The following is a 16,423-nucleotide window of genomic DNA, read 5'->3' on the forward strand; positions in this document are numbered from 1 at the left end:
AGAAATGGCTTTCTTTTCAGACACTGTCACTATCTCTCTCTTGCATATGGCTTCCAGTAAGAGTTTTTTTTTTTTTTTTTTTTTCCTCCTTCTTCTCCTACTTCACTGATGGTTTGGCTATGGAATCTCAGAAAACTTGGGCTCTTGCCTATAACTAAGAATGCAAAGTCCTGATACAGAAAATGTTGAAGTGTATAAAAATCGATACTTACTATTTTTAGATTGCATATCAACATAAGACTTAGAATTCAAGTCCCTTGTCTTTATCTATTAGCAGATGCTACACAAAAGCGATCCCTTTCTTGTGAGTAAAGGTGTAGAAATAGCCCAACATTTCCAGAACTTGGGTCCCTTTTATCTACTTCAGTGGATCACTTGAACTTGAAGGGTGTCTTTTTCAATGGTGAGATTAAAGAACATTATTAATGCTGTATAGTATGTTTCCAGTAATTAAAATATTTCCCCCCATACAAGCTGCATACATATGAAAGCCTGGTAAGGAAAAAGAAATGAATTTTATCCTTGGCTATTATACCTTTCCATTTCATTCTTTAATAGAATGATCATTTCAAGCCCAAAATATTTAATAGTATGATTTCATATCTATCTATCTATCTATCTTCTATCTATCTAGTCTTTGAGATATGCCAAAATTACCCCTCCCATTGTGGAAGTGAAAATATTATTTACTCCAGTTCGAGGTTCTGCGTAGAGCCAGAATTAGGTATTGAATTAGGTGAAAGTAATATTTGGGAAAAGTGAAATGTAAAAAGTAAAGGTAAAATGGTTGAATGAGTGATGATGCTCTATGATCTGAGGTTACTTAGTATGGTACTTTTTCTTGAGTTCAAAAATCTAAGTTAATTGTGGTCTTATTAATAAGTTTAAAATGCACTGGCTACGACTAAAAAAAGACACATGTAAACCCGTGACATCTAGACATCGTAGACATCTAGACATTGTATCAGCTGGAGGAAATGCCGGCAGAACTCCTAAACTGAGAGTTTAGTGATACAGCAAGACACGCCTGGAGGAGTCACACAGCCAAAATTACCGCTGCCATTTCCACCAAATGTTCCCAAGGAGCTTCTAAAATGGTGCCCGTGGTAGAAAGTTGGCCCTTTGCTCCTTGAGGGCCCTGTGGCTCCCTGCTCAGACCATGGGGTCCCTCCACTGTCACCAGAAGCAAAGGCATCAAGACCCCCAGGCAGGCCCTGATCCCACCGCACCCCCTCTGCCAAGGTTCTTAATAAAAACACTGTATGTAGCCACCCTCCAAGATGGCCCCAGAGACCTGTGCCTGCAGTGTGCACCTGCAGCCTGGTTGCCCCCACCTTGTGCCCAGGTTGGTCTGTATGACCGATAGTGGAGGTCTGTCATCCCCGAGATCTGGTGAGTCGAGGCTGCAGCTTCTGTCCTGTACGTTCTCTCCCTGCCTCGCTCCGGGGGACACCAGCTGCCCTGCCCTGCTGTGATTGGCCCATAAGAGAGGCCCCAGGGTCTTTGGCTGACAGCTGGGGATGAACAGAGGTGACCACAAGATGGAATCTGGAAGCTGATTCTCCAGAGTCGTCAGCCTTGAGGTGAGAGAACAGACACTTGATCCAGAGTCACCCAACAAAGCCACTCTCGCTTCCCAACCCTCAGAAACCAAGCAAAGTGAGAAACATTCACTGCCTTAAGCTTCTAGTTCAGTTCAGTCGCTCAGTGGTGTCCAACCCCATGGACTGCAGCACGCCAGGCCTCTGTGTCCTTCACCACCTCCTGGAGTTTGCTCAAACTCATGTCCGTTGAGTTGGTGATGCCATCCAACCATCTCATCCTCTGTCATCCCCTTCTCCTCCTTCCGTCAGTCTTTCCCAGCATCAGGGTCTTTTCCAATGAGTCAGCTCTTTGCATCGGGTGGCCAAAAGATTGGAACTTCAGCTTCAGCATCAGCCTTTGAAATGAATATTCAGGACTGATTTCCTGTAGGATGGACTGGTTGGATCTCCTTGCAGTCCAAAGGACTCTCAACAGTCTTCTCCAACACCACAGTTCAAAAGCATCAATTCTTCAGCGCTCAGCTTTCTATATAGTCCAACTCTCACATCCATACAAATCACTGCAGATGAAATTAAAAGATGCTTGTTCCTAGGAAGAAAACCTCTGACCAACCTAGACAGCATATTAAAAAGCACAGGCATTACTTTGCCAACAAAGGTCCATCTAGTCAAAGCTATGGTTTTCAAACTGCTAAGTTTTATTTATTAATTTTTGGCTGCACTGGGTCTTCATTTCGGCTTTCTCAGGGTGTGGTGGGCAGGGTCTCACTTCGGTGGCTTCTCTTGTTGCAGAGCACTGGCTGTAGAGCCCAGTCTCAGGAGTTGTGGGGCACAGGCTTGGTTGCCCCTTGACATGAGGACTCTTCCCTGACCAGGGACTGGATGCATGTCCCCTGCATTGGCAGGTGGATTCTTAACCACTGGACCACCAGGGAAGTCCAAGCTGCTAGGTTTTAGAAAGCTTACTCACCCAGCAATATCGGATCAGTATAGCAGTAAAATTCTATTTTGTTGTTTTGCTATTTATTTAGTTTTATTTTATATTGGAATATAGCTGATTAATCATGTTGAGTTAATTTCAGGTGTAGAGCAAAATGATTCAGTTCTACATATACATGCAGGTATCCTTTTTCAACGGAGAAGGCAATGGCACCCCACTCCAGTACTTTTGCCTGGAAAATCCCATGGATGGAGGAGCCTGGTAGGCTGCAGTCCATGGGGTTGCTAAGAGTTGGACACGACTGAGCGACTTCGCTTTCACTTGTCACTTTCATGCATTGGAGAAGGCAATGGCAACCCACTCCAGTGTTCTTGCCTGGAGAATCCCAGGGACGGGGGAGCCTGGTGGCTGCCGTCTATGGGGTCACACAGAGTCGGACATGACTGAAGTGACTTAGCATAGCATAGCATAGCATCCTTTTTCAAACTCTTTTTCCATTTAGGTTATTACAGAATATTAAGCACTATTCCCGGTACTATACAGGAGGTCCTTGTTGGTCATCTAATTTTAAACGCAGCAGTGTGTACATGTGAATCCTAAATTTCCAACCTAGCCCACTCTCCCCCCTTGCCTTCCCTCGTGGCCCTAAGTTCATTATCTAAGTCTGAAGAAAATCTGCCTTTGCCCATTTTTGAATTGGGCTGTTTTTTTAGTTTTTTGGTGGTGGTTGTTGAGTTTTAAAAGTCCTTTACATATTTTGGATATTAATCCTATATCAGTTATATGACTTGCAAATAAATATTTTCTCCCATTCCATAGGTTGCGTTTTCACTCTGTTGATAAAGTGTAAATGGATGACAAAGTTTTAAGTTTTCGTGAAGTCCAATTTGCCTGTTTTCATTTATTTATATCGCCTGTGCCTTTGGCGTCATGTCTGAGACGCCATTGCTACACCCCGTGTTGTGAAGCTTGTGCCATGTAAGAGTCTTATAGTTTTAGGTCTTATATGTTGTTGCCTTTAGTGCAGTTTGAGTTAATATATTTGTATATGGTATTAGGTAAGGGTCCAACTTCATTCTTTTGCACGTGACTATCCAATTTTTCTAGTACCTTTTGTTGTAAAGCCTGGCCTTTCCTATTGCATGGTCTTGGTATTCTTGTTGATTATTTGACCACATATGTGAGGGTTTATTTCTGGATTCTCTAGTCTGCTCCATTGATCACTCTGTTTGTGGTCATGCCAATACCACACTGCTTGGATGACTAGAGCTTTATAGTAAGTTTTGAAATCAGGAACCATTAGTTCTCCAATTTTGTTCTTTGTCAAGACTGTTTTAGCTTAAGGATCCCTTGAGATTCCATATGAACTTTAGGATGGATTTTTCTATTTCTGCAAAAAACATCATTTTGATTTGACATGGATTGACCTCGAATCTAATAGACTGCTTTAGATGGCATTGTCATTTTAACAATATTACGTTCTCTAATTCATGAGTATGGGAAATCTTTCCATTTCTAAATGTCTTCTTTAATTTTTTCAGCAGTGTTTTATACTTTTAATTGTGCATGCCTTTTGCCTCTTTGGTTAATTCCTAAGTATTTTATTCTTTTTTGATGTTACTGTAAATTGAATTGTTTTCTTAATTTCCTTTTCAGATTGTTTGTTGTTAGTGTGTAGAAATGCTCCAGTGGTTTTTCATCTGGGTTTTAACTTTTGCATCGTTTTCAATTTCAATATCTTGGGACTGTCTTATGTTTTCAATTAGTTCTTTGATTTCTTTAATCATTTCAGTCATTCTCATTCTTTATAGTTCTTTGGTTCCTAATCTCTCTCTTCATTGTATCTATTGACTCTTTCTCTCATAGTAAATTGTTTTCCAGTGGTTTTAAAAAAATTTACTTTAAACTTACTTTCAGCGAGCCATTAAATATGAGAATTGTATGCGGTCTGTATGGAGGGCTTTTCCATCCAGAGAAGTTTTGCACTTGCTACTGCCAAACACCCCAGAAGCATCACTAGATGGGACCCCACTTTATATTAATTTATTGGCATTAGCACAGTGGGAAAGAAACTGCCTGCCAACACAGGAGGTGCAAGAGACACAGGTTTGATCCCTGGGTTGGAAAGATCCCCCGGAGGAGGGCAACTCGCTCCAGTAGTCTTACTCGGAGAATCCCATGGACAGAGGAGCCTGGAGGGCTACAGTCCACGGGGTCGCCAAGAGTAAGACACAACTGAGTGTCTGAGCACACACACACTGGCAGTAGAATTTCTGAAACTAACTGTGTAGTATATATTTGAACCTGAGGGCAGATCTACCTACATGAATTTTCAAGGGAGCTATTTCTTTCCCAGCCTGAGCTCAGGCTGACAAATAGACTTTCTCAGGATCTAGTGAGCAATGTATTTTTTTTAGTCTATACTTCAGCTGAGGGGGCCTTCAAGGGTTCTGCATGGTGGTCATAGCCTCAGCGTCCTGCTTCCACATGCTTTCCAAACCTTGATCCCCATCCCCGTTGGGCCAGTGCCCCTACATTGCCGAGCCCGGCGCCCCCAGCCAGGATGGCCACAGCGGTGGGCACTCCCCTCCTCCCTCTACTCTGCTTCAGCTCTGTCTGCACGTGTCCTCTGCAGCCTGCCCTGGCATTCTTGTGACCTCGGGCTGGTGCCACTTAGAGTGCCTGTGTCCGTGGTTGGCACTGAACACAGTATCTGCGCTGAGCTTCTCAACCCATCTCACGGCCCCTGTCCCAGATGATCTTTATGATGAACCAGAAATACATCCGAAGTCTTGGCAGCGTCATCAACCAGAACAACGACACTCGGAGCCTGGAGGCGCCTTCCCACCAGCACAGAAGGGAGGGTGGGTGGCAAGTCAGGCTACTGACTCTCCCAGTGGTCCTGGAGCCACGTGCCCACACTGTGGAGAGCGAGCCCCCAAAATTTCAGTGTTAAAGAAAAGCTCCACAGCACAAGCATTCTTTTTATGGACAAGAATGCTATTTCCTTGTAAATTCAGAAGCCCCTTCTCCATTCCAGTAGAACACTGGGCCGAGTTGCTCTGTCCGCGAACGGCTGTGCATCTTTCCTCACTCAAGTCACATCTCTGAACCCAGTTTCCACAGGATGGAAGATTTACGTCTGCTTACCTCAGAGGATTTATCCATGACTTTGAGGACTAAGAGTAAATGTAAACTGACATTTATTGTTTGAGGTTAGTGTGACCTTGATTCCAAAATTAGATAAAGCCTGCACAAGATACCACAGCTCTATTTCATTCTCAAAAATTCCAAGCAAAATATTGGCTGACAGAACGCGACAGTGTCTATAAAAAGTAACAATACATTGTGTTCAGGTAGGATTTTTTTTTTTTAATCTCAGTTTTGTTTATTTATTTATTTTACTTTACAATATTGTATTGGTTTTGCCATCATGTAGGATTAATTGCAGAAATGAAAGGATAATTCACATCAGAAAAATCGGTATCATCTACTAGAGAAATTCAATAAATATGGTAAAAGTATTTTACCAAATTCACCCCCCAAATTATGATTTAAAATTCTCAAGAAATCCCTAACAATGGAAGGGTTCTTCCTAAAATGGATAAAGACTATATATTACAACAAAATCCTAGAGTCAGGTCATCCATAAGGGATGGAGGGTGACCTGTGCTCCAAGGGCCAGGATAGGACACGAATACCCACTCTCACTCACCCCTATTCCTTTAACACAGCATTGAAGATTCTGGCTAAAGTGCTAAAATAATTCAGAAAAATAAATAAATAAGTAACATTCAGTTAAACAGACGCTTAAGGTAAGAGAAGGGAGAACGTTCAGGCTTTCGTTGGTCTTCACAATCCATTTTTCTCCACAATCGCCTTATCATCTATTTGAGGCCAAGGATCACACCTGATACTTTTTTAAAAAATCCAGGACCCCACCTGGTGTCGAGTTGGTGGTAGATACTAGTTTGCAAAAGGGATCTTATCCAAGTTATGAAGTAGTAAAGATGAAATGAGTCGCATGTGGAAACCACTGTACATGTGCTAGAGAAGTAAGCTTGCTGGACACCATCCTTCGTTTTCAAAAGGCTGCATCTCCCTGAGGCTAATTCCACTTCTAAGCCTCAAAGCCCCCCGCCCGCGAACTGCCCTCCTCGAGGCGGCCAGCAGGTGGCGCCCGGTCTCCACCGGCCGGACCCGGAAAGGCCCACTGGGCTCCGACGTCCCAAGTCCCCTCGGAAGGGCGCCGGTTTCCCGGACGCGGCTGCTCCCTTAGGTCTTCGATCGAAAGGCGCGAACGGCCCGCGGCTCCCAGCGACGGTGCGGGCCCGGCTCGCGTCACGCTTCCCTCGCAAGGCCAGGGAACCCTCGCGCGAGGTCCCCTCCGTCCGGGTCAGACACCGTCTCGGTCCGAGCCGACCGCGGGCGGGGCACCGAGCCTGGGATCTGCGCTAAAGGCCGCGGGGTGGGTAGAGACCTGGCCTGGCGCTTCCCGCCCTCGCCGCTCCCGGGTGCAGCCCCACGCGGGGTGGCCGGTCGTGCCGGGCGCTGGAGGGGCAGAGGACGGGTGGACCGACGGCCTACGCTAGTCCTGAAGGGCGGCCACGGTCGGAATGACCGGCTCCGCACGGGGGCCGCCGCCGGAGCCCGCCTCCCCGGGGGTATGATGATCCCTGACAACGGCGACGGCCCCTGGCTCCAAGGACAGGCCCACCTGCGGGCGAAGATGCGGTCCGGGGGCGGGGACGATGCGCAGCGCGCGGGTGATGCGCAAAGCTGGCCCGGCCGGCTGCACGGCCCCCCCCCCCCCCCGCCCTGGAAGGGTGCAGGAGCCCGGCGAGGCTGGGACCGCCGGTGCCCCCGCCCCCGCCCCCGCCCCGCGCTCGGGCCGCGATGGATTCCGTGTCGGGCCCGGAAACGCCGCAGCCGCCCGGGACAGACTCGCGGGCGCCACCCTTACACCTGCTCGGCTGGGCCTGAGACGGTAGCCCCAGGTGAGACCCCCCCCCCAACCCCACCCCCTATCCTCACCGGCCCGTCCTCCCCGCTCCTTCTCCAGGTCCCGTCCACCCTGGACCGGCCTTACGAGCATCCCACCCCCACCCTCAAGCCACATTCCCCGGGCGGAAGTGTCTTCCAACGTGAGAAGGTAGTATCAATATACGGGGATACAGATGAATTGTAAACACGTACCTACACTAGCTCTGCATTTTAAAGCCAAGTCCCAACGTTGCCACGTGAGGGATGCGGTGGACACAGCACTTGGATCCTTCCCTGTGGTTCCCTCTCTCTCCTTCCCTGCGCAGTCCAGGGTGAAGGGCGATTTAAAGATTTAAACAGAAACCTGTCTCGGAGCCCGGGCAGGGCCCAAGCCTCCTCCCCAGGCTGGGCGAGCTACAGGTGCAGGAGGGAGCTCGCGGCCATATTACAGCTTCATCCCCAGGGCGAAGTGGCCTTAGGAGTAGCATGGAGGGTTTTTTTTTTTTTTTTTTTTTTTTGCCCCACCTCTAAATCTTAAAATCAGGTTCAGAAATTCTGTGGATTCTATTCTTTCCTGATTAACAGCAGTTTCATTTGCTGCACAAGTGTCTTATCCACTCGACAGGTCGTCATCCAGATTCCACATCTAAAGTGCTAGGAGTCCTCACCACAGTAACTCTTGGGTTGGAAACCCCACCCCAAGGCACAGAACTACTTTTTTCTTGCCAGACTAAGAGAAACTTCTGGGTCTATAGACTCCCCAGCAGTCAGCTTCCCTAAAAAGCAGCAGCAGCCCTTTGCCCCAGAGTGCTAGCCCTGACCACACATCTATCTGATAAGGGCCTTCTCCGCACTGCAGATTCCAAGACTTAGGGGTGGTAGAAGTGATGAAGGAGGAGGGATTAAATAAAATGGCGAGATAGAGACAGAATCTTAAAAATCATTCAGAATTCAGGCATTGACTTCAGACATGTTTTATTATAATCTTATACAGTCTACATAAATTTGAACTTGTATTTATTTGGGTTCAGTTATAACATAGCATAATAAAAATCAAAGCACTGGTCCTCTGAAATAAAGCAGGCAATCACCATTCAATAAACACACTTGATTTATTTTGTATAAAAGGGTTAAGTTTACAACTAAACTTTTATAAAAAGTTTAGCATGAATAAGTACATTACACTTTGTATGCAGAAATGTACATTTCTGCCACTATACAAGAAAACTCTAATTAAAGAGTTCACAAGGTTTCACTCAATATATATATATATTTATATATAAATATATACACAGCATTCAGTAGGCTTGTGTCAAAAAAGGTAATTTCTGACCAAAAGACTTCATTTAATTAACTGAATACTGATCCTTCTGGTATTCACGCTCCACCTTTGAAAAAAGGCAAAGTCTGCTTAAATTGGGCAATTCCTTGTGATTTTAACATTTTCGCTCCCCATGGTGGGAATAGTATATAAAGAAAACCTTCCAACTGCAGAAAGGGCATTTAAAAGTCTTTTTCATAAATAACTAATATCACAGTCCAGGTCAGAAAACACCCTGGGGAAGTTGATCATTCTTAAGTTTTCCTTCCATTTTTTTTTTTTTTAAAGGTCCATTTGACTTGTTGTCCTCCTTGTGAAATGGTTGAAAAATAAGTTCAGCGCCTTAAAAGAGCCTGTGGATTTGTTGTTGTTGTTGTGCAAAGGGGAAAAAAAAGTCATGAACACCTGCAAGAGATCGAGAGAGAAAGGACTGTTTAGGAGGTTTTACCCTAAGGGCAGAGTCAGGCAGACTGGCGCCAGGAGGAAGCCGCAGTTTGAACATTTAACCAAACACTCAAACATTGGGCAAACCCTGGCGTCCAGATGCAGCGCACACACTCGGCCTGGACAGCGCAAATTAAACATTAAAATAGCAGAGGCTCCGGGGAAAACTTCCCAACGCAATCTCCTATTTGGATCTCCAACGGCAGTGCTCACAGGCGCCAGTCTGCTTCTTGTAACAATTATTTGATTGAAAACAGCCCTTTAGTTAACAGATAGGGAAGTCGGAATCCCACATCACAGGGTCTGAGACACAGGGTAGCAATGTTCAGCTGGCCGATCCCAAGGGGCTGGAGTTTTGGGGAAGGAGGATCCCTATGGAATTTGCAGTGATAAGATTAATTATATGGAGGTTAGTACCTCATAGTACCAGAGCAATAGCAGAAAACAGCCGGGGCATGTTACAGGCGCACAAGAAGCCAGTAGGTATTCTCCTTCACCACCCTGGGAGTGAGTTACAGGCATTGATTTTTTTCTTTTTCTTTTTTTTTTTTTAAGGAAAACGTTCTGGGATTTTGAGTAACAGGAGCTAGATGACTCTTCATGTCTAGTACGCGTAAACAATGTACTACGTGCAACACAACGCAGTACACGTTCATTTACCAAACCCCCAAATTTTACAGATACGCAAGTACCCACGCGCGCGCACACACACTCCAAGCGCCAGTTCACCAACGGGGGACATAAGCACACACTCACCATTTATTCAGCCACAGAGAGCTTTGCTGTCATTTGACATTAACTCAGAAGGGAATTCAGAAGCCTGCGAGAGAAAGGGGGGGAAAAGGCACAAGACGTTAGACAACCTTAAGGAGAAAGAACCTTAAAAAAAAAAAAAAAGTTTTATTTTGAACAGCAAGTTCCAATAACCCACGTTTATACTGAATCCAGACTCAGAGGCATTAATATGTCATAACTTAACAATTTCACGCACACGACTCTTTCCACAGCAGATTTGTTTTTGTTTTTAAACGACAGTAACAGGGATAGTGATGATAAAGTTATTAGCCCATCTGTAAGTGAGCGACTAGGGCCCGCCGCCTGACAACGGCTCTACCCGAGCATCGCTGAGGGGAGCGGGTCTTACCTGCAAGGACAGGATGCTGATGTCGGTGTTGAGGGTGGTGAGCGGCGTCCTGGACGCCTGGCTCTGTCCGGGTCGCTGGTGGTGCAGGCTAACGATGGTGGGGTGCGAGTCCAGCGCGATCTGCAAGTCCAAGATGTAGTCGATGACGTGCTGCAGGATTTCCATCTTGCTCACCTTCTTGTTTTGCGGGATGCTGGGCACCAGCTCCTTGAGCTTGGAGTAGCAGTCGTTCATGTTGTACAGCAGGCTCATCGGGTCGTCCACCGGGGTTTTGCTCCGGGAGATGCCCAGGCCGTGGTCCGAAAGGCTGTTTTTCCTAACGGACCTCACTGGACTGAAGGCTTTCATGCTGACCGCGGGGAAGGGAAGCGAAGCGATTGGGAGGAGGGAAGCGGGCTGCCCCTAAGCTCAGGCCGCCGCCGTCGCTGCCGCCGCCTCCTGCGAAGCTCGCTGCGCTCAGCACCGCGCTCGGCTCAGAATGAAGCGGGGAGCCCGGCCCGGCGGCTTTTATACGCGCTCGCCGGGGCCACACGACCCGGCTTCCCCGCACCCCCATTGGTGGAAGGCGGCGCGTCCATCAGGCCGGGCGGGCGCGCCCATTGGCAGGCGCGGGCGCGAGGGGAGAGCTCCGTCCTTCCGCGTTCGCAGCCAATCGCCGTGGGGGTGGGCGGAACGGGCGCCAGCCCAGCTGAGGTGGTAAATAGAGTACAGTGAGCTCCCGGCCCAGGGGGACCTGGGGGTGGGCAGGGGCCGGGGGAGGGCCGAGCACCGGGAGCAGGGGGGCGCGGACGCGGTGGGGGCGGGGACACCCCGGGAACGTAAGCGTGCACCTCAAATCCAATCTCGATCACTAGGCGGGACCCTCCCCCTAAAGGTGCCCCCCGACGGAGGCTGCTACACCTCCAAGCTTTCAGCATCACTAAGATCACAGCACCCCCGACGGGATCTGCAAGGCAGAGGGGGAAAGCCACCACGGTTCCCCGCGCCTCCCGGAAAGCCATCAAGACGTTATAGAAAGCATTTCCGAAAAAAGGGAAAACGCAAATAAGTTTGCCATCGACAACTGATGTTTGTAGATTGAGATCGGCCTCTTAAGATCAGGAAAAGCTTTGTAAAAACAAACCCCAAAACACCCACGCGCGCGCATTTCAACGACAGGTTTAAGTGTGGGATCGTGCAACCCGGAGCAACGCAGAAGGCAGTACTGTAAACTCTGTGAAATGAGTACTTACTGGATAACCGTGCTGATCGCTAAGGAGCTCCAAGACGCGCGGGACTCTTCCTGGGTTCCTTCTCTAGCACTGGGAAGGGCTATTATAATAAAGCTATCAATCGGAAATCATTAGGAGTATTTGCATATTGAAGCTGTATTTACATACACTACCCTTGAGAGGCTGCTGGTCGGCTCTGCAGTGTCGGTGGCAAAGGAAGGTGACTAGCTATGCACACATCATGATTTCTGGTGTCACATTTCAGCGCCTGCTGTATTTTTAAAGTTTTGTACAGGTAGGTGGCCCTAGCCATGGTCAATATCTTCACCCTGTTTTTAAAAAAATCGATCAGGTACCAGGTTGGGAATCTTCTCAGCACTAGTACTGGAGGCAGCTTCAGGTTGTGTCCCCCGCCCTCAACTTTTTAAAAATTTTTCTTTCTAGAAATCTTTTAAGAACTCATTCCTGAGGTCTAAATAAAAAACAGTTTGCAGTTATTTACTCAAATCCTTTTCAGTGAATTCACACGTAATTCTAACTTAAGGGAAGACGACAGTAAATTAGTTGTGTGTTTTGAAAATCATTTTTCTAGAATACAATAAACTAGAAAGCCTGAAAAAGCATTCTATTTTTAAGTGTCTTTTACTTTATCTCAATCTGCATCTCTTCGGCCTTTAAGAAGGAAAAGGAGGGCAGAACTGGAGAAAAAGTAAAGCTTAATAATGGGGAAACAGTATATTTTTCTTCAATTAATGATTAATTCCTCAGCTGGTGGACCAGCGGGTCTGGTCCTGGACACCAACTACAAACATGTGCCTGCACTACAGCTGCTCTCGAGGGAGAAAAAGTTGGTGGCGCTAGGGTAGATATCACCTTCCGAAAATCCAGCCACCTCAGGTGGGAGGATGGAGGTGACGGTTTCCTGACCAGCAGAGAAATCTGCTCAGGGCCTGCCCAGCAAATGCTGCCTGAGACTTCTTTGCGAACAGCAGTGGAGTCCCCACCTCTCCTCTGATATTAAGTCTGGAAATGATTTCATCCTGAGTCCCCACAGTTCGAACCTTTTGATGTACTTTGTGTGCATGTGTTTCTGTCACATACGTGCCACAGTGGAACAGATTTTGTTTTGACACTATTTTGGTTCATGATGTTATACTTTGACTATTTTACAATAATAGCCAATGTAAACAAACATCTTTGGGATTCTCAAATTATTACTTGTGATTCTTGGACATTGCAGCTCTGAGATACTGACGCATTCCTAGCTTTTTCCAAGGACACCGTATGTTAACAGCCGTGCCAGCCTCATTATCCCTCCAGCCGGGCTCCGGGCTGCTTCCTAATGAGCGTTGTGCGGGATTACTTTGCACACTCGCAAAGTTGAGGAAGGCACTGCCTTCTCCCAGGCTCATGTGTGTACCCTGATGCAGTAAAACTGCTAAATATGGTGAAAGTGTTCTGGTGTTTCTTCCTCTATCGGCCATGTCAGAGTCCAGTCAGCCTGGATGAGTGGAATTCGATTCGACTGGCAGGCCAACCAGTTCTACATTCATTTAAAGATCAACTTAAGGGGACTATGAGGGTAAGTTCATGATTTTTTTTTTAAAGGCCTCAGTTCCTAGTTTGTTCTGTCTCAGCAAGCCCAATACGCCATTACCTTTAAAATTATGTTTTCATCCGGAAAACGGTGAGGTGGGTTACAAAAAAAAAAAATCTGTCCATTGGTGTCTCCGTGGGCTTGAGTTTGAGGCCTTTAAAGCTACAGATGGGCCCTGGTTCTGCTAGATCCGTGGGTGGTGGGAAGGTGTGAATGGTTTCCGGTGCGGGGGGGGGTGGGGGTGGAGATGCATGCCCCCCACCTCCCCCACTTAAAGTCACACGCCGGCCCGGGAAGGTCGCCTAACCTGGTTCCAGGGCTTCACTCCCTCGGTCTCCACCCCGGCCCGGCCGCCGCCGGCTCCCAGCGCGACTGGCCCCTCGCGGTAATGAGAAGCAGCTCCGGGCCGGGCGCGCCAGGCTGGCCGGACGGCCTTTGCAATTCCAACCCCCATCCCCCGCCCCGCGTGATGCAACTGGGGGCGGGAGGAGCCTGCGGGAAGGCGGAGGCGGGGGTGCGGAGGTGGGGGTGTCTCAAGGTCCTCCCGGCACATCTGGCGCGCTGGGGAGCGCTCGCCTCTCTTCCCCCCGGTTTTGTTCTCCCAGCTGTGTCCATCCCGCCCGTGACCCCCCGAGCGAGCCCTGACAGGTGATGAATGCGCGGCGGCGGCGGCAGCGGCGCGCGGGCCGGGCCGCGGCGGGGCCGGGGCCGGAGCCCGGGAGCAGACTCTCTGGCGCCAGGCGCGTGACGCCGCCCATTCACGCCGCCCGGCCGCCTTGTCCTCGCGGCGCCGCTCAGGCGGCTGCCATGGCAACCGCGCCGTCACTCAGCGCGCGCGCCCAGCTGATCAATGCCTGCGAGGCCCGGCCGGCCCCGGCGCGCCCCAGCCCCGCCGCCCGGCCTGCGCGCACCTGCAGCCGCCGCGCGTCTTAAGTTTCCAGCGATTTGGGGCAAGGAAGGAGGACCGAGAAGAAAAGAAAAGGGGGGCTGGTTGGGAGAGAAGAAAAAAAATATATACACACAAAAAAAGCCAGGAGAGGGAAAAGAAAGAAATCTTCCTTGTGCAGAGGAGGCGTCATGTGGCTTAGAGGTTGCCAAAGCAAAAGGTTTTGCTTTATTTTGTTTTTGCAACCGAGACGCTCAGGGTGGGGCCGGCGCGAGGGGAGGGCGGATGGGGAGAAAGTGACTGTCTCAGTGGAGGGCAAAAGTGATTTATTCTTTGGGATCCTCACGAGGAGGAGCTGGACTCCCCCAAAATACCTTTGAAGGGCCCCCTCCCTCCCACCCCCACATACTGCCCATCCTCGGAACCTTGGGAGGTTGCCCTAAAAAAAAAAAACAAAAAAACAGATTTTTTTTTCTCCTCCCAGGACGGCCCCCTCCCCTCGCCCTCCGGGAGGCTGGAGGATGGGCAGCCGGTTCCCGCGGCTCCCAGTCTCTGCCCGCGGCCGACCCGCGTCTGCGTCCTCATTACCACTACAAAGCTGGGCAGACGTCGCCTCTTTCCAGAGCTGCGCTTTCAGCTGCGAACATCAAGAGGCCAGAAAACATCCAAGTGGGCCCGAGGACGCAGACGCCGCCTCGGTCCTGGCTTTATCTCTAGGGAAAGTTCCATTTTAAGAACCAGATGCCAACATTCCCGGACAGTTTATGGTATCCGGATCCCTCGGGGTGCGCATCCGCGGCTTAGAGTGTTAGCAGCAATTATTTATCGTCTGCCCTGGAGAGGAGGTCCTGAACACGACTGTCCTCGGCGGACCCTGGGGGTGGGGTTGGGGTGGGGACACACGACTGTTCCCGATCCGGTTATCTGGTTTAGCAGAGTTTGTTGTGGTTTTCGAGGAAACAGCATCTGGGTTACATAAGGATTCAAGTTTTTGCTTTGCTTGTTTATTTAATACCTTGGCAAGAGGGAGCCCTCACTCTGAAACCAGATAACCGAATTTGGGTTTAAAACAGCCTTAGATGAGGGGCAACGAGAGGGGAAGAAAATGAACCAAACCACAAAAAGCAAACAAGGGGATGTTTATTTTTCTCCCTTTGGGTAGTTTTGAAGACCTGCCTAACCTCTTACTTCTCGTCGCGCACAGCTAATAAATTGCATTAACAAAGCACTTCAGCTACTACCGTGGCTTAGCGGACATCCCTCCCCCGCGCCGCCCCCACCCCAGCCCTAATTCCTTCTAGGATTCGCGCGCGGTCCTGTTTGCCCAGAGATCTCAAGAGCACCAGGAAAAACGGCGTGCTAAATCCAATTTCTTTCAACCGTCTGATCTCCTTGTAGGGAGATCACCTTTCAGCCCCGTTCAAAGAAAGCAAAGTTTGGAAAGTTTGGCGGAGGGGCCGATTTAACTACCAGCACGGCAAATATTTAGTTACAAACGCTGTGAAGTGCCCAGATTTGTGGCCGCGTTTGGCTTTCACAAAGGATTTTCCTGTGACTTTTGTTCCGGTCACCAAATTAAAAAAGAAAATTAACTTGAGCGAGAGATAAGGGCTTGGAAAACAACCCCGGGCCGCCCGCGAGCTGGCGGGCCGCGGGACTGGCGTCGCCGAGTCTGCGCCGCCCCGAGGCGCGCGTCGCGGGGGTCCGGCCCCCGCGGGGAGCCCGGGTCACCGCTCGGACCCCGGGCCGCCGCCCACCGTGAGCCAACCCTCGCGGCACACAGCGCCGCGGCCGCCGGGCTGCCTGCCGGCGTCCGTGGGAAACCGCGGTAACCCTCTCTAGCCAGCGACAAGGGCGGGCTTGTCCGGAATCAGGCTGCATCTTAATATTATAGTACGGCCCCCAAAGCAAAACCCAAGGCCCCGCTTACGAGTCTCTTAACAAGAAACACATTGTGCGCTTTTTTCCCCCTCCTTTTTGGCCGAAGCCACATTGGCGCGCTGGCCACGGTACTGTGAGCCAAGTCCATGACTTCAGAGGGGAGGGACCCGCCTGCCCCGCACCACGTGCGCGCCCGGCCCGGATGGCCACCCCGCCGCGCCCTGACGCCCTGTCCCGCCGACAGGTCAGGGGCTCCGGCCGGGGCCAGGGCGCGCTCGGCGGACACGCGTCCTGCGCCCGCGGCTCTTTGGCCGCTGCCTTTTCCCGACCCGGGGAGGTACCCAGGAGGCGCCAGTGCGGTAACTGATCGCTGGCCGCTCTAGTCGGAGACGCTTTATTTTAAAATACTTTGACAGCCTTCTGTGTCCCCCACCCCCAAGTCCTTGGGGCTTTTACTCCCAGGTTCTACCAT

The 16,423-nt window shown here is 49.5% G+C and overlaps 2 protein-coding genes across 2 annotated transcripts; one reads left to right on the forward strand and one right to left on the reverse strand.

Moving 5' to 3' along the window:
• Positions 1-8,425: 8,425 nt before the first annotated feature.
• Positions 8,426-10,891, reverse strand: ID2 (inhibitor of DNA binding 2). Its single transcript, XM_055541014.1, has 3 exons — positions 10,377-10,891; positions 9,989-10,052; positions 8,426-9,193 (listed from the first exon to the last, which is right to left on the reverse strand). The coding sequence occupies exons 1-2, from the start codon at positions 10,722-10,724 to the stop codon at positions 9,996-9,998; spliced, it is 405 nt and encodes a 134-aa protein (XP_055396989.1). The 5' UTR covers positions 10,725-10,891; the 3' UTR covers positions 8,426-9,193; positions 9,989-9,995.
• A 1,931-nt stretch (positions 10,892-12,822) lies between these two features.
• LOC129623484 (uncharacterized) lies at positions 12,823-15,978 on the forward strand. Its single transcript, XM_055541013.1, has 2 exons — positions 12,823-13,169; positions 14,555-15,978. Exons 1-2 carry the CDS (start codon positions 13,032-13,034, stop codon positions 15,047-15,049), a joined length of 633 nt encoding a protein of 210 aa, XP_055396988.1. The 5' UTR covers positions 12,823-13,031; the 3' UTR covers positions 15,050-15,978.
• Positions 15,979-16,423: the final 445 nt, after the last annotated feature.

The sequence above is a fragment of the Bubalus kerabau genome, chromosome 11, assembly GCF_029407905.1.
Source record: "Bubalus kerabau isolate K-KA32 ecotype Philippines breed swamp buffalo chromosome 11, PCC_UOA_SB_1v2, whole genome shotgun sequence".
Lineage (NCBI taxonomy): Eukaryota > Metazoa > Chordata > Mammalia > Artiodactyla > Bovidae > Bubalus > Bubalus kerabau.